The sequence below is a fragment of the Haemaphysalis longicornis genome, unplaced genomic scaffold, assembly GCF_048455015.1.
Source record: "Haemaphysalis longicornis isolate Haplotype H1 unplaced genomic scaffold, Haemaphysalis longicornis Haplotype H1 scaffold_1, whole genome shotgun sequence".
Taxonomy (NCBI): Eukaryota; Metazoa; Arthropoda; class Arachnida; order Ixodida; family Ixodidae; genus Haemaphysalis; species Haemaphysalis longicornis.
In genome coordinates this window covers 211409863-211427080 of record NW_027526203.1, presented here as the reverse complement: position 1 = coordinate 211427080, position 17218 = coordinate 211409863, and the positions used below count along the sequence as shown (strand labels likewise).

General features: G+C 48.7%; 1 protein-coding gene across 1 annotated transcript in view; it reads left to right on the top strand.

Moving 5' to 3' along the window:
* LOC144141451 (glycosyltransferase 25 family member-like) overlaps positions 1-17218 on the top strand; it is a 263290-nt gene that overhangs the window by 236025 nt on the left and 10047 nt on the right. Inside the window, exon 5 of the mRNA XM_077673010.1 lies at positions 8451-8654. Within this exon, the coding sequence (XP_077529136.1) occupies positions 8451-8654 (204 nt within the window). The remainder of the gene's footprint in view (positions 1-8450; positions 8655-17218) is intronic.

The following is a 17218-nucleotide window of genomic DNA, read 5'->3' as shown; positions in this document are numbered from 1 at the left end:
TCTGCGGCCGAAAAGGGACCGATACGAGAGGTTCGCACCTAAATCATTATTTTTGCCTAATTCTAATAAGACACCGCACAGTACCGCTGGCCATACCTGAGCGTTTAGTTAACTCATATTTTCGTTGGTTGTTTACATATTTTTTGTAAATCCGCTTCACCCAGATTCGTGTGCATCGAGAGACGAGAAGTGGTCTTCGCACAGCACGTGAATCCTCGATCCCGCATTACACGCGGACATAAAAAATGCAGTCGGCACAAATGGAATCAGTCAGGAAGTTAGCACGTGGGCACGAAACATGCCTGGCTCCAGGTGAAAATCCTTCCGCGGCGCATCGTCATGGCCCGCTTCTCATGTTTACTGAGAATCACGATCTTGCTCTTTATGACAGAGAGCGCCGGTCCATGCTGCTCTCCTCTACATACTGGTAAATCGCGCTGATTTAGGACTTAAGCAAAAACAGAAAAGGAGCAACACACAGACAGGACAATGCGTGACTAATAGCTGATATCATTCTTCACAACACACTAATATACAAAAACGCTTCTGGTACAAAATCTAAATAATATGAATAGGATTACAAGAAGGTGCAAACTCATCCGAAAACTCCTCCTCTCACCTCCTCTGCGCGTGCGTGAGCATCTCGGCCTCGCTATCTGTGAGGGTTACTTATGACATGCTTACACAATCATCTGCTTTCATAATGGCCCAAAATCTCCCTTTCAATCTTTTCCTTGGCGCTGCCGACGACAGTTGTCTTAGTAACTCTAGTTGGTTGTACAAGACACTTGTAATGTACAACCAAGTAGCCCCAGTTTAGCCTTGCTCTCCTCTCCTGAGTGAACAGTGGAACGACCGTGGCAGAGGAGTAAATAGTATTGTGACAGGCGATATTGTCGCACATATTTCCCACCCACCGCGGTGACTTAAGCCCCGTTTACATTGACCCGACGAGGGCGCGTTGAGTCGAAATAAACAGGTTTTTTGGACTCGACACCCCCATGTATAAGCGGACGGGGTGGGTCAGAAAGCCGTCGCGGCGAGTCCAGTCAACTCGGAGGCAGGGGGGTGGGTGCTCGCTCGTCGGCCTGAGTCGGCAGGCCGCGGGGAGCAGAATACCGTATTTGCGCGGTTCTAACGCGCCCCCAACCATAACGCGCGGGTAACTTCGCGCAGGAAAATTCGTAAAAAAAAATTTCACACTGACGGTACTGCGCAGATGGAAAAGACATGACACCACGTACCTGGAAGAGGGAGATTTTATTTGGCATGCAGCTCTGGAGGAGGAGGAGGAAAAACTTTATTGTGAGCCAGGTGAAATGGGAGTGGCTCCTCAGTCCAGGAGACCATGGGACGACCTTGCTGTCTCAGCCCTGGACACCAGGAGTTGCTGTGCATCCAAGCTGGCGCTGGTCGTCAGGTTCTCCCACAGCTCAGGAAGGGGAAGGGAAGTGGGTAAAGGAGGGAGGGCTGGGTTGTGTGCGCACCCCAAAATCATGTGTATGAGGCTACATGGGTTAGGGCAGAATTTACATGTGGCAGAGTATTGGGTGGGGTACATCCGATGTAGCCAAGTTGGGTGAGGAAAGGTGTTTGTTTGAAGCCTCCGGAGTATTACTTCTTCTGTTTTAGTAAGATGTGGGTGAGGAGGGGGAAAATGTTGTCTTGATGTGCGGTAATGTTGGGTGATGTCTTGAAATGTGAGCAGGGGAACGAGACTTGGTGGTTCCTCAGAGGCCTGGGAGGAGAGGTCGCAGGCTTGTCTATGGGCAAAATTATTGCCCGTTAGTGAGGAGTGTCCCGGGGTCCACACAATGTCGATCTTCCTGTTGGGGGCGTGTTGAGCCAGGAGGTTCCACGTAGTTGAGGCCACGTAACCCGATAAAAAGCTGCGACAGACGGCTTGACAGTCAGTAATTAGAATTGTGGCGGGTGTTTGAGTGATGGCGAGGGCCACAGCAAATTCTTCCGCGGCCCAGGTAGATGTGGTCTTGATTGAGGCGCAGGTGATGATCTTGTCTTTAGTGGTTGCTACGGCTAAGTAATGGGACGGATTGGAGTAAGGGCTGGCATCTGTGTACAAAACGGGAGGATTTTTTCCGTAGATTCGTTCTTGGGCTTGGCTACGGGCGTGTCGACGACCGGAGTGCAAAGTGGGATGCATATTTTTGGGAAGAGGGCGGACACGAATGGATTGACGCCAATTATGGGGAAGAGGTTTTCTGTCTGTGGTTTGAGGAATTGACATTTTGAGCTCCTGTAAAAGTGCCAGTCCTGTTGGTGTTTGAGTTAGACGGAGACGTTGACTGGAAAGATGACCTTCGATGAGTTCCGTGACCGAGTTGTGAATGCCTAATTGGAGCAGTTTACTTGTCGCGGTGGACATAGGAAGGTTAAGAGCTTTCTTTATAGCTTTGCGGATGAGGCGATCAATGGCTTCCGTGTCACTTTTGCTGAGAGTGAGATAGGGGGCGATGTAGATGACCCGTGATATGAGGAAGGCGCGGATAAGGCGGAGAAGGTCTTCCTCCTTCATGCCGCGATGACGATTGGAGATGCGACGAAGCATGTGGGTAATTTGAGTGAATACTGTGTTGAGCTTGAATAATGTCTGATCGTTCCGTGTATTGGCCTGGATTGTAACACCAAGTATCTTGAGTGAAGGTCTGGGACGTATAAGCTGACCATCGAGGGTAATTTGAACTGATTCTTTGTTGGATGCAGGTGGACTTTTCCGTACAACGATGAGGTCAGATTTTTGAGGGGAACACCGAAGGCCAATTGATGAAGCATATTGGTTTACAGTGTCAGTGGCTTTTTGAAGGGTATCTTGAATTTCACCTAAAGAACCCGTGTCAGTCCAAATGGTAATATCATCCGCATACAGTGCGTGATGAACACGGGGGATGGCTTTAAGCTGACGAGGGAGGTCTAGGAGAGCGATATTAAAAAGCAAAGGTGAAAGAACAGAACCTTGAGGAGTGCCTCGATCTCCTAGAGTGATGGGATCAGATTTCACATCGCCTGCTTTGAGGATCGCCTGTCGGTGGGTGAGAAAATCGGCAATGTAGGAGTAGGTACGCAAGCCGCAGCCTGTTTCGTTGAGACGGGAGAGGATGGCAGAATGAGAGACGTTATCGAAGGCTCCCTTTAAGTCCAATGCAAGAATTGCACGAGGTGAATTTCGGGAGGCTGGTATAAGAATTTCTTCCTTTATGCAAAGAAGGATGTCTTGAGTGCACAGATGTTTTCGAAAACCATACATTGTATTTGGGATGAGATCCTGGGCTTCTAGGTAGGGTTGTAGACGTCGGAGTAACATGCGCTCCACTAATTTACCCACACAAGATGTTAAAGAAATAGGACGAAGGTTGTCCAGATGGGGGGACTTGTTAGGCTTCGGGATAAAGCGGATCTCTGCTGTTTTCCATTGTGGGGGAAGTTTTCCAGATTTCCAATGGGCGTTAATATGCTGCAGAAGTTGTTCCATTGAGGCGTCATCCAAGTTGGCTAAAAGACGATAGGTAACATGATCCGGGCCCGGGGTGCTGTTTTTGTTGCATTCGGAAAGAGATGTTCGGAGTTCGTAAAATTGAAAATCTCGATCAAGGTCCGGATTTGGCTGGCCTGTGTAGGGAGGGGGAGTGAAATTTCTGGCTGTGTGGAGGTATTTATTTTCCAAGGAACGCATGAGTGCTTCAGAAGAGCCATTGAAAGAATGAAGAGTTTGGGTCAATGCTCGATGAGCAGCGCTCCTATTGGTTTGGGGGTCGATGAGATGCCGGAGCAGGTGCCAAGTTCTTTTGGTTGTCAGAGTACCTTGGAGGCTGTCACACAGCTGTAACCAATTTTCTTTGGAAAGGTGGTTGGCGTACTCTGTTGCTTGTTGATTTAGAAGAGCGATTCGGAGACGCAGTTTGCGGTTGTGCCGCTGTCGCTTCCAGCGCTTGGTGAGGCTCCGTCGTGCCTCCCAAAGCCTCAAGAGTTTCGGGTCGACATCAGGGGTGTGGTAGGTGATAGCCACGGTTTTGGTTGTTGAGTTAACAGTTTGAAGTAAATCATCAATCCATGCTGATAGGGGCTGACTGGGGTCAATAGGTTTGGAAGAATTTGCTTTTCTGAAGGCGTCCCAGTTGGTAAGGCGTGCCACCCCCAGCTGAGCATTATACATGTGGTTTTTAATTGTTATTAGTATAAGCTCGTGATCAGATCCAAGGTTTTCCTGCGGGAGAAACCAGGAGACGTCTAGGGAGCCCAAAAGAAATGAAAGATCCGGGGTAGTATCCCTCGTGACGCTTGTACCAGTGCGGGTTGGTGAATTGGGTTGGTTGAGCAGCAGTAGATTAAGGTCGTCGATAACATTGGCCAGAATGGAGCCCCGCTGGTTTTTGTAGTGGTAACCCCAGTTAGGATGAGCGGCATTGAAATCTCCTAAAATAAAAAGAGGTCTATTTCTGGCGATTTTGATGGCATCATTGATCGTGGCTTTAATGTCGGGTGACTTTTGGGTAGGACGACAATATATGTTGAGTATAAATACGCTGGACTTGGCTCTGGTGGACGGGGACAAAAGCTCCAGGAGGGTGTGGTTACATCCGTGCTGTGGTGTGATGTGATGAACGGCTGATGCGGCCTTATTGACAAAGGTTAAAGTTGGGTAGGTGTCGATTGATCCATACGATATGTACCCAGGTAATGTTATGCACGTGTTGGCCTCTTGAACGGCTATAACAACTGGTTTTTGGTCGAGGGTGCAGATGAATTGATGGAGAGCTGCTCTTTTTTGTTTGATGCCTCTACAATTCCACTGAAGTATGGTGGTTAAGCTAGCTTAACGCCGTGTCCCTGGCATCCGGGAGGGGGGAGGAGAGGGCTGCATCGGAGTTACGGGCGTAAGGGAGAGCTCGTCCGTGAGCGCGAGTCACGTTTTTACTGGGGCGTTCGGTGCGAGGAGTGCTGAGGTCATAGGTGTGGTCTGGGGGAGATGTGGTCGGGTTGTGAATGCTGATTTCATTTCGGAGGGAACATTGATCAGCCCGTAGAGATTGGAGTTCTTGTTGAAGGCTCTGATTTTCTAGGCGGATGAGTTGAATTTCTTGAGTTATTCCACTTAGCTGGTTTGTGAGCTGGGAGAGCATATCATGAATTTGGGGAAGGGCCATTGATTCTGATTCTTTGGGAGGAGCAGCGGAGTTAGGGGAGGTTGAGGTGGCGGGAGGAGGATTGGGTTTCTTGCGTTTGTCATTGAGATTACTTTGAGAGCTTTCAAGGACCTCGAGACGGGCCTGAAGAGACGTAATTAAGGCAGTTTGTTCCTCCAGGACACGGGTTAGCTTTTTGCACTCTATGCAGGGTGTTGGATTTTGTGTAGCTTTGGTAGGAAGGGGTGGGAAAGATTGGGGTTGAGCTATGGGGGAAACCATCTGAGCCCAGCTTACTTGTGCCGGCCGATCCAGTTGATCCCCAGGTGACGTGGTGCATAAGGCCCCCCGGGACTTGCTTCTGGAACGGTAGCGTTTCGGTCCAGCAGGCGTAGATGAGCGGTCTCGTGAGCGACTTCCATGTGGTGATAGGTCCTGCGGTGTCCTGGATGATTCAGGTCGTGCCTGTCGGAGTCGTCGTTGTTTGAGAACGAAGGGTTCAGCGTAGCGTTTAGTGCACCCAGGGGACCCAGAGAGATGGGAGCCGCCGCAGAGGCTGCACGTAGGGTTGCAGGCGTGTTCTGGTTGTGGATTTTGGAGGCCACAGAGGTGACACACCGCAGTCGCTGGATTAGGGCAGGCTGTCGCTCGATGTCCAACCGTGTGGCAGGTGCCACAAACAGGAATTGTTTTCTTGTAAATAGAGCAAGGGTATTCTGCTCCGTATAGCCGTACTGTATAAGGGACTTTAGGGCCAGCAAAGGTGATGATGACGGTGGAGGAGGTTCCAATGCGTCTGACAGTATATACTTCGTCCACCGTCTGGTCAATGTTGTTCAGGATTTCTATTTCTGTGAATCTTGTGGGCACGCCACGAATGACTCCTTTGATAGAGTCGTCAGGTGCGAGTCCATAAAGTTGAACAGGGTATTGCTTCTTGTCGAAGATGAGTTGTTTAACTTGGCTGAGCAACCTCGCTGCCTCCGATGACGGGGTGCTGACTGTAGCTATGTTCTGCGTGACGTCCACCCGTAATCGAAGATTTGCCTGACGCCACGTGGCGTTTATTGCGTTCAGCAACGCCAAGGAGAGTTCAACATAGGGAATGTCGCCGAGAGCTAGTCCGCCTTGGGGTCTTAGCACCAGCTTGAAGTCGTCTTTAGGTAAAGGCTTGGGTTTCACAGCAGGCTTACCTGCTTGCAAACGAGGCGGCATGGTGGAAGACGAGACTGGTGCGCAGGTCAGGTCAGAAGAGGTTGCTTTACGCTGACGTCGTCTTTGAGCTTTGGAGACAATCTCGATGAAATCTTGCAGCTCTTCTTGATTTATAGGCTCACACCTTTCGTCCATCTGAGCTGAATCCATTTCATCGTCGGTCGAGGTGGAGTTGGTTGCGACTGCATTCGCAGTGGTTGATTCGTCGCCGCTGCTGGTTGTGTCTTGCATGATAACTCCAGTGCTAGGCCTACGCCAAGCGGAAGCCAGGGGCTGGCGTAGTATGGAAGTAGCTTCGGAAATATTTCACCCACTGGTCCAAACGAGGTGTCAGGATGACGGCGAATACCTCCTGAATACGGTGGTATGATTGGGATACGCGTACCCCAAAGAATTACCACATTTTCGGCTAAAAATACTCGGAGCCGGTGTAGAGCGCTTCGGACCTTTTACTTCTTCTTCTTCTTGCTGCAGCTCTGGAAGCCAAAAATGAATTGTGCTTCACAAGGTTGCTTATCCAGCTGCTGCTGGAAATAAAGTTATAGCGGGGAACACTGAAGTTGCTTGCGATTTCAAGTGCCTTGATCTTCATAATTGTAAGCGTTAGGGGCTAAGCAGAAGCACAAAAAAATGTGCAACAGCTGACCAGGGTATGCGGCATGCCATTGAAGAATCAGTGCGCCGAAATTCACTCACGTGGTGTTGACGGATTGTTTTTATTGGATTGAGTTGGATTTTGCGGGTACTTCGTGTCCGTTGCGCATGGCAATGCTGCTGGTCGCTTTAAAGCCTATTTCAATTTTGAGCCCGATTGTAATGCGCACACAAATATTAAGCTACCTTTTAGCAAACGAGGGTGCGCGTTAGAATCGTGAAAATACGGTAGCCCTTTTCCGTGAACCCCGCCGCTCCCCTCACCTCGATTCTTTGGACGGCGTTCATATAAACTCGGACGCGTCGAGGTAAGCTGAACCGGCCACGGCGGCGCTTTTTCTGATGAATGCGAAAAACAAGACCCTGCATGTCGAGATTTCGGCGCACGTTAACGATCTCTATCTGGTCCTAATTGGTCCGTAGCCCTCCACTACAGCGCGACTCGCAGCCCGCATGTCAATGGGACATGCGGGCTGCGAGGCCTTCCTCCTCTCGTTCCTGGAAAGGGAGAAGTTTGCTTTCGTCATTAGGGGCAGCGGTGAGTCGTGCGTAATCATATTGTCACGGGCTCTTGTACCTTGGCAAAGGACTTCAACGACGGGGCCAAGATGAGCCAGGTGTTCAGTTAGTGCCAACTTCTCCTTCAGGGATACGCGCCACGGCACAGATCGGAAGCCAAGCTGGTACATAGCCTTGGCAAAAGAAGACAACGACGCTGAGAGCTGTACGGGCGCGCGCTGTTCCTTGGACGTTGGCACTGCCTTAGCTATCGGCATGTATCTACCCGTTCATACATTTTATTGCGAACAGTGCCTCCGCTGCCACGTCACAATATTAGCAGGTCCCACCAAGGCCTTCGAAATCAACTCCGATTCTTTTTTCCCCCCGTCCTCTGGAAAAGCGTACTTGGGTGCCAAGATATTGTCTGCAGTGAAGGGGAAGTTTCCGCAGAGTAAAAAGGGTTATTAAGCGCTTTGTGGAGATTTGCGTGGAGACTAGCGGGCAATGCGAGCACGGGTCGTTGTAAAATCCGTTCGCCGACGTGCACTCGTATTCACGGTTCCCACCCGCTTACGTCCTACAAAACATTGCGAACGAGCCGAATTCGCGTTAGTAATACCCCTTTCTGTTTCTTTCTTTAATTCCTTTTTGACCCGAACGCGCCTTGGAAATTTCTTGTTGGCTTGAGAGAAGCCAGCTTCTTTTCCGCATTATTACGCTTGTTACGGAGAGTACACGCTTCTTTGTGTGGCTACCCCTATGGACTAGGCTTCCATCTTCCAAAGCTCTTCTCTTGTACGCGATGGATTTTACTTCAACTGCAGTAGCTTATTACTACAAACCAGAGGGGGCTTGTTGTTCTGTTCACTGCGCACAAGCCCCATTCGCCTCTCACGCATTTAACGTGCTCCTTTCGTAACGCATGTCCCTTCGCTGCAGCTACCTCGGCCGCAAGCGGCTGTCGGGCTCCAAGGAGCCCCTGGTGTCCGGCTCCTCGCTGCTGGTGCACGTGGACTACTCGTACTGGACGCTGTGCTACGCCCTCACGCTGTCCGGCGCCCGCAAGCTCGTGGACGCCGACCCGCTGCACCGAATGGTGCCCGTCGACGAGTACCTGCCAATCATGTTTGACAAGCACCCCGAGTGAGTTGCCGCTCGCCACGTCCACTCCTGCGCCTGCGCGTCTGAGCAGGAAATTACACATTCTCATATACAGGTTCATTGCGCGTGCGCGTTGTGAAAAACACTCTCTGCCTTCTCTATCACCTCGTCTGCCTCTTTTCTCGCTTTTTTCTACGCCGTTGCATTATAATCGTATAGCCTACCTCGGCACAAACGGCGAAGTGGAGTGGAAAGTCGATTATACGGAGGAGAAGTGAAATAAATAGAAGAGACAAGGAAAAGACTAGACGGAAATGCAACAGAACCGAGCAGGCCTGCTGTACGGGAGTGTGCTAGTATGCACTAAAAGGAAGGAACTATCCTCTGTTCTGTAACTATAAAATGTCAGGAAAATAAGCAGGCAGTAGTTCGGCTAAACTGAGTGTAACTTAGAGCAGCCAGACGAGCGATGGAAAGAAAAATGCTAGGGGTAACGCTTACAGATAAGCAAACAGCTGCGGGGATTGTGCAACGGACTCTAGTAATAGGCATTTTGGTTGAAATTAACCGAAAAAAGTGGAATTGGGCAGATCATCTAATGCAGGTAACAGACAACATGTTAACCATACATTGAACGGAACGCAGGAGACGGTAAACGAAATAAGGGTCGCCCAGAACTCGATGGAGCAAGTTCTGAAAAAAAATTTCACCATCTTCCCGTAGGGGAACCCTGAGTAGTATGCGAAGCAGCCATGGAGTCGACTCAAGTTCCCATTAGTTTTCAGTTCGATCGCGGCGTTGCGGGAGGAGAATGAGGGGAGCGGAGCGCGCGCGCGCGTCATTCATACCGCGGAGCTACAGTGGCGCTCCCAGCGGAGTATGCAGCGGCTACCGTCGCGTCTCTAACGCTAAGCTGCTTAGCATTATCGCGCGCGGAGCCGCAGGTGTTGCCATTCGTTGCGCCATCCCGGAGAGGAGATGAGCTTCGGACAGGAGAGGAGCGTCGGAGAGGAGAGGAGGAATGCCTCGCATGCAACTCAGTGTTCCCCTACGGGAAGATGACGACGGTGGTTGAACGCGAAGCTATCTCGCGAAGGATTGTTGGCTTGGCCAATCCCGAGGGGCATCCTACCACAATCATCATCCGCGGTGCCTGGCCAGGCATGCGCAGTGTGGGTGTGGTACTCAGGGTTCACCTATGGGAAGATCACGAGGGTGGTTGAACGCGAAGCTATCTCGTGATGGATTCTTTGGTTGGCCAATCCCTAGGGGCAAATTGCCACAATCATCATCAGCGGTACCTGGCCAGGCATGCGCAGTGGAGGTGCGGACGGCGGACAACGACGAGGGAGGGAGGGGCACAGCCCCGAGCATGAGATGCTTCGCACCTAAAATACGGAGCCAAAGATTTCATTCGGAAAACCCAGGATAAAGGAGGCAATCTTTGGGAGTAGCCTTCGTCCTTCAGTGGGGGCAGACAGAGAGCTGCTACTGCTGCTGATGATGATAGTGATGACGATGAAACTCAAAAGCATGAGAAGTGACTAAGGGGATACTTGAATACTGGTGAAGGAAAAGCAGAGCGATGTGTTTACGTTGACTTAAAAAGGAATTTTCCGGCACCACGTTACGTCGCGGTGAAGGTGGACCGCTTTTGTGAATTAAAAATCTAAATTTTATTATCATCTAGTGACGTGGCTTAGTCAGTTAAATACTTCGTGAGCTAACTTAAAACACCCTTGGCCCTGCTGTGCGCTCGAAAAAGCTGCAAGGCCGGCGATATACGTACAGCCGGTAAAAGGCTTGTCTATAACACAGCGTTCGTACTCTCAGCCCTATCCTGCCCCGCCGGAGCGGGATTTGAATAAAATTACTGCGGAATTCTGAAGTCTTAGCCCTTCGCTTTTGCCTCCGACATGTTTGGAACGAGTATGTTTCGGCAGTTTTGGGATGTAGCTGGTTGAAGTTGAAATCGCTGTTATAGACAAGCGTTTTACCGGCTGTACTGCTAGCGGGCGAACACCCGTTAGTGCGAACCCGCGCGGGGGAAAGCGGATTCGCACTGAGGGTGAACCATTTACATATTACGTCCCTGTAATATGATACTCAAGGCCATTACGTTATTTCCCTTGTTTCTGCCTTTTTTGTACTCGATCGTAACTGCCGTATTAATTCGAGAATTCGAGAATAGCGTTACGCTGATGCAGCATGAGGGCACCGAACTGAGACGGTTTTCGTTCGGCCATAAATAAAACCAGAGTACATTTAGCACCACACGACTTGCCCCGCGTAAAAGAGGACTTGTAGGGAACGTGCGGGAGCAGCAGATGAGTCTGAAAAGCTGAACACAGTTCACGGCGTTATTGAAGTCCTGAGCTGGGTTAACTCCCGTTGGCTGCCGTTGTATGCATAGTAATTCAGTTATGTGCAATCGGCGAGCGCTTGCCGCTTTTGAGCGCCGCACCGCGCACTGAGCTCTTCGCGCGCGACGAGTGAATACCGCGGTTTCGTTTTCTTTTTTGGCTGTTCTGGGACGAAGCCATGTACCCCGTCTCCACAAAAAAACGAGGCGTGAAAAATCCCGTAGCGCCACCTGGCGGCGCCCACCAAACCCGCCGAATCGTAACGTAAGGTTCTGCCCCAATAATGGCGTGCGAGCAGGAGCGGAAAGTTTTCACAACTCGGGAAGCTTGTCGCGTTCCACGCTTAAGCGTCCTCTAGATTTTCGTTATCCCGCTGATGGTGGTGATACTGCGTATAATGTAAAATGATGCAAGGGGATCATACGGTTGTTTGCATTCTTATAAGCTGAACCTTTTTCAACAACGCAAAAAATGTTCGAACAGGAGCGTGCGCACTAAATATGGAGGGACAGTCTGTTTTTGTGCGCGTGAGTGACAGTGAAGATTCTGTTGCTCGCATCAGCGAACTTGGCTTCAGCATTCAGGCAGCCGCTGTTCAAAATGACGTGAATAATTCGACGGAGTATAAAAAAAAAATCGCTTGTGACTACATCGGAAGCACCCAACGTCGGCATTCGTAATTTTCCGCGAAACTTGTTATTTTTTTCTCGCCCGATTGCGTCCAGGTATCCTTTCTTGGCAGTAGTGGAAACGTGCCTACCACATTATGCTTCTTGTCAATTCGCGTAAATCGCTGTCACAATCACCAAGTGATCAAATGATCGAAGTTATTGAGAGTGGAAAAACAGCCTCAATCCACGATGTAAACGTGGTTTGACAGCGAAGTCAAATGAGGGCAAGACACAGAACACAGAACTGGGACGCGTTGTAAAAAAAAAGTGCAAGAAACAAAACGTGATTGTTTGTAAGGCTTATCTTCAGACTACCGACGTAACGGCCATATCTTGAGCTATGGACGTAAAGAAACGGCATATCACTCAGTTCGGTTGACGGAGACGTGAAATATCATTCTTTTAAGATATTACGACAGCTGCGGCAACAGTCTGAACCCGGCGTAATTTGCCATTTAGCGTACTTCTGAGTTAATTACAGTGTAATGAAACTTGGAAGGACTACACTTTTATCCTACCAGACAAACGTGGGGCCGTCCGTATCACGGAGGCTTTGTGATGCTGCTGGAATGGCGCACGAGCGCCGGCTTCATGCTGTTTGTATTAACGCTTTGGCTGTTAGTCACCCATACCTGCACAGATAAAGCTTCACACGGTTATGTAGTCGTTTGTTTAGTCTAACGCCGTAGTATTTGTTTCAGAGTAGTTCTAGAAAAAACCCAATAAAACCAATATGGTTTTTCAAAACCATACTGCTCCCGTAAAAGCCCATGTATTAGAGAGTTATAGCAGAGCGGAGGACCGGTCCCGGTACGGTGCCCTGTACACCTGCGCCTGCGCACAACCAGTTTTGCCGCCTCTGCGCACGCGCAGTGGCGCTGGTCGCCTGCCGGGTTCCGTAGCGGGATCGGTTCTCCGCTCTGCTATATTGATTGATTGATTGTGGGGTTTAACGCGCCGACGCAACGCAGGCGATGAGGCGCGCCGTAGTGGAGGGCTCCGGATTAATTTTGACCGCCTGGGGATCTTTATCGTGCGCCGAAATCTCGTACACACGGGCGTTTTTGCTTTTCGCCTCCATCAGAAAAGCGGCCGCCGCGGCCGGGAATCGAACCCGCGACCTTGTGCTCAGCAGCGCAATCCGCTCTGCTATAACTCTATTGACACTAGGTGGAAATTCCGGATTGTTTACATGTCACCACGGTGAACTAACAAGTTATGACAAGTTATTGAAACTCGGCTGAATGATAGTCGTCTTAGCGGCCAATCGCAGTACGATTTTTTCCCCAAGGTATCGATTACACCGATCACACTGAGTTACAGAGATGATGATGATGATGATAATTGCTATTACCCGCCGCGGTGGCTCAGTGGCTAAGGCGTTACGCTGCTGAGCATGAGGTCGCGGGTTCGATTCCCGGCCGCGGCGGCCGCTTTTCTGATGGAGGCGAAAAGCAAAAACGCCCTTGTGTACGAGATTTCGGCGCACGTTAAAGATCCCCAGGTGGTCAAAATTAATCCGGAGCCCTCCACTACGGCGCGCCTCATCGCCTGCGCTGCGTCGGCGCGTTAAACCCTTCAATCAATCAATCAAATGATAATTGCTATTGGTTTCCCCTTTGAAGCGGGGTGATGACATGTCATCTTACCAAAAAAGACTAATATACCCATGTTTTACACTCCTGGTTTAATACTAGCGCTGCTTTGGGCAGGCACAAAAAGCTTATCAGGCACAAAATACTTCTTTTTCCCTGTTACAGGTGGTAACTGTCCTAGGCAATATTCCCCTCTCTGCTTTTCGTCCACCAGCAGTCTAATCTTCTTTTCGTCGCCTCGACAGCCTTGAAGTTACCTTCCTCTGTGATACCCTTAAATCCTAGGGCTTCTGGAAGCTGAATATTCCCTTCATGTAGATATGGATGGATAACCTCACATTCTAACACTATGTGCCGCATAGTTTGTTTCTTTTCCGCAGACCACGCATACCCCATCGTTTTGTGAATACTTCCCAACAAAACTCTTAGTTCGCAGGCAACCTGCTCTAGCCTCAAAAAGCAAAGCACTGCCCTGGGAATTATCGTAGAAATTTTCCTTTCTGATGTTCAATTTCTCAGCCCTGTACATCTCTAACGACGTTTTAGCTTCCATTTTTTTTCCCACCATTTATTCGTTTCAATCTGCCTTGCCTATTTTTTGGTTACCTTGGCTGTTTTGGATTCTCCACTGTTCTTTCCGTATTTCATCGTTAGCCTTCTAGTCTTTCTTAACCACTGCGTGTCCACGCTTTTCAAGTATAGGTACCTAAAAACCTTAGCTGCCCACCTTCGTTGATCCATTGCCTTCAACCTCATCTCAAAGCATATTTTTCTCCGAGATTCTCTAACTTCAAACGGCGCCCAGCCCATATCTCCCTGAACCGCTTCGTTAGTAGTTTTTCCATGCGCGCCTAAGGCCAAACGTCCTACCGTTCTCTGGTTTACTTCAAGGGCTGATAGAACGACTGATTTTAAGCAGAGTACAGCATTCGCAAACGTGAGACCCGGAACCATTACTCCTTTCCACATTCCTCTTACTACTTCATATTTGTTATACCCCCACAGAGCTCTATGCTTCATTATAGCTGCGTTTCGCTTTCCCTTAACCTTAAGTTGCTCCTCGTGAGTTCTTAAGTAGTTATCCCCTTCGTTTATACACACTCCAAAATATTTTTATTCCTTCACTCTAGGTAATTCGCCTTGCTGGATAGACACTACGTCAGTGGTAGCGTCATTGAAAACCATTATTCCTGATTTTTCTGCACTGAAATTTAACCCGAGGTCGGTGGCTTCCTGGCCGCTAATATTTATTAGCCGCTGCATATCGGTTTGGTTATCAGCTAAAAGAACAATGTCGTCTGCGTATAACATTCCCAGAATATGCTGTTGTACCACTTCACCTTGTAGCATATGGGTTAGTCTAAACCCTACTTGACTTTCTTCCAGTTTCTTTTGTAACCCTGCCACGTAAAGCATGAACGGTATTGGGCTCAAAGGGCATCCCTGTTTCAGTCCCCGATGGATGTTGACCTGCTGGGCGCATTTCTGCCCTTCCCAAGTGAGGTGCACTTTATTGTCTTTATAGATTGCTATAAGGAACTGTACTAACTCGTCATCTAATCCCTGGAGTTTCAGCATTCTCCACAGCCGTTCTCTGGTTACGTTGTCATATGCCCCCTTAATGTCCAAAAACGTAATCCATAGTGGTCTATTCTGTGCTTTCGCAATTTTAATGCATTGCGTTGTCACGAACAAATTGTCATCCAGTCGCCTGTCTTGTCTAAATCCATTCTGCAGTTCCCCAAGTATTTCGTTTTCTTCCATCCATGCTTGTATTTCTGATTTTATCGCCTGCATTACGAATCTATACACCACTGACGTTACTGTGAGTGGCCTGTATGAATCAATACTAGATTTGTCTCCTCTGCCTTTATATATTAAATTCATCCTACTTTCAGCCAGTCCTCTGGTATTTGTTTGGTTTCTATCACCTTATCTATTGCCTTCATAAACGATTCCTTACTTTTCGGTCCAATCAGGTTTATCAGCTGCATTGGTATTCCGTCCGGGCCCACTGCTGCCTGGGGGGAAACCTTTTGCTCTGCTTTTTTCCAGTCAAGGTTGCTTATTTTCCTTTCCGCAGTCTTCTGTGGCGCTGATGTTATCGGTGCAGGTTTCCCTACCACTATTGTCCTAAACTTCTCACTAATCACTCGATGAATATGCGCTAACGCGTGCTCTCCTTCTAAATGTTCACCCTCCTCATCAATCAGGAATTTTTGATGGTTATCGTTCTTTGAGCTTAGTGATTTTACATGGTTCCAAAACTTCTTGGATGCGCTTTTGTCCTTCTTCCGTATTTCTGCCATCCATTGTTCGCTTTTCTGCTTGATCTTTGCTTGCACCATTTTCTGCACTTCTAGTTTTTTCCCACGGTAGACATCCCACTACTCCTTCACTACCTCCGGTTCCATACCAGTTCTTTTTGCTTCTCTATGTTCTCTCGACGCCTTCCTTCGCTGGTCAATAGCCTCTTTTATTTCCTTATTCCACCAGCTTCTCGGCTTTCTCTTCCCTTTCCATTGGTTTCGTTCCTTTGCTTCATTCATCTTACCCTTTATGAACGCAATCATTTCGTCGTAATCCCAATTTTTGTCTGGGTATTTATTGATTTCATCTTCCAATCTATCAGCGATGATCTTTAATTGCTCATTGTTCAAATTAGTTCCTCCTATTGCACCTATTGCTACATTTGTCCGGGTTGCGCCTCCGAAGTGCAAGCTAAGCCGCTTGTGGTCGCTTCCTAAGCTGTCTGTTCCATTTTCATCTATCCTCATTTCCCGCAGCCTTCCGTACACTGTCTCGGATACTAAACTGTAGTCTATGCGTGACTGTCTGTTACCGCTTTCCCACGTTATTTGTCCGTCACACTTGCTTGCCGTGTTTACTATTACAAGCCGGTTTTCCTGACATAGATCTTATCACTAGAGAACTGTTGTGGTCTGTGTATCCATCCAAACCTTCTATATGGGCATTCATATATCCAACTATGACTATTTCGCCCGAATCTTTGAACTCGTTTATATCTCTTCTCAAACAGTTTACCATTTCCTCATTTTCCTCCCTAGCACTACTTCCGGTCCACAGATACACCACTCCTAACCATGTATTTTTTCCCTCTATGGTGCCTCTAACCCATAGATCCTCTTTACAGCTTTAATGCACTCTCTGCCAGTAGGTTCCTTGTTTAATGAGCATGCCAACACCTCCCCCTTTCTTCATTCCTGTGGTCCTGTTGCAACCTTCCCAGACATAATTGTCCATGATAGGTAGGGCTTCTAGGTCTCGGAGGTGAGTCTCGGCTAAAGCGTACGCGTCTATTCCTTCCCGTTCAAGTTGCTTTTGAATTTCCACCCACTTATCAGGCTTTCTGCCTCCCTGCATATTTATGTGGCTGATTAAATATTTATTGCATTTGTTTTTCCCTTTCCGCTTACGGGGTATATTTTTGTCTTTTACACAATTGTTTGCTCCATTGTTTCCGCCTAAGTCGCTTCTATCAATGCTCTCAGTTACGTCTGTAGGTTCTCCGTTTAGCTCTAGCATTCGCGAGAAAGTTGGCTTTGCCGCAAAGCGTCTAGGAGTGCGGACGCCGGACACGGTGGAGCCATTGGGAGATAGCGGTATTCAGCGGCGCCGCTGCAAGATAAAGAGAAGAAAAATCAGCTGCTTGGCTCAGAGCGATGGCTTCGTTCCAGAACGGCGAAATACGAAACCAAGCTCACGTCTTTTGTGTGCAGCTTCCAAAGTGTAGCGCTGCATTAAAATCGGCACGTAATATTCGTGCGATCATTTTTAAAAAGGCGGCAACTGCTATGTTCAAAGCCTCGTCGCGTGGTAACCTCACACTCAAGGTATGATGACTGATATAATCATAATCTGCATATGATTTTTCTTCGTTGACTTTTCCTAGCAAATACATCGCAATGATTCGGGAGTCGAGTTCCTAAGGAGGGAACTAACGTGTCTGCATTGCA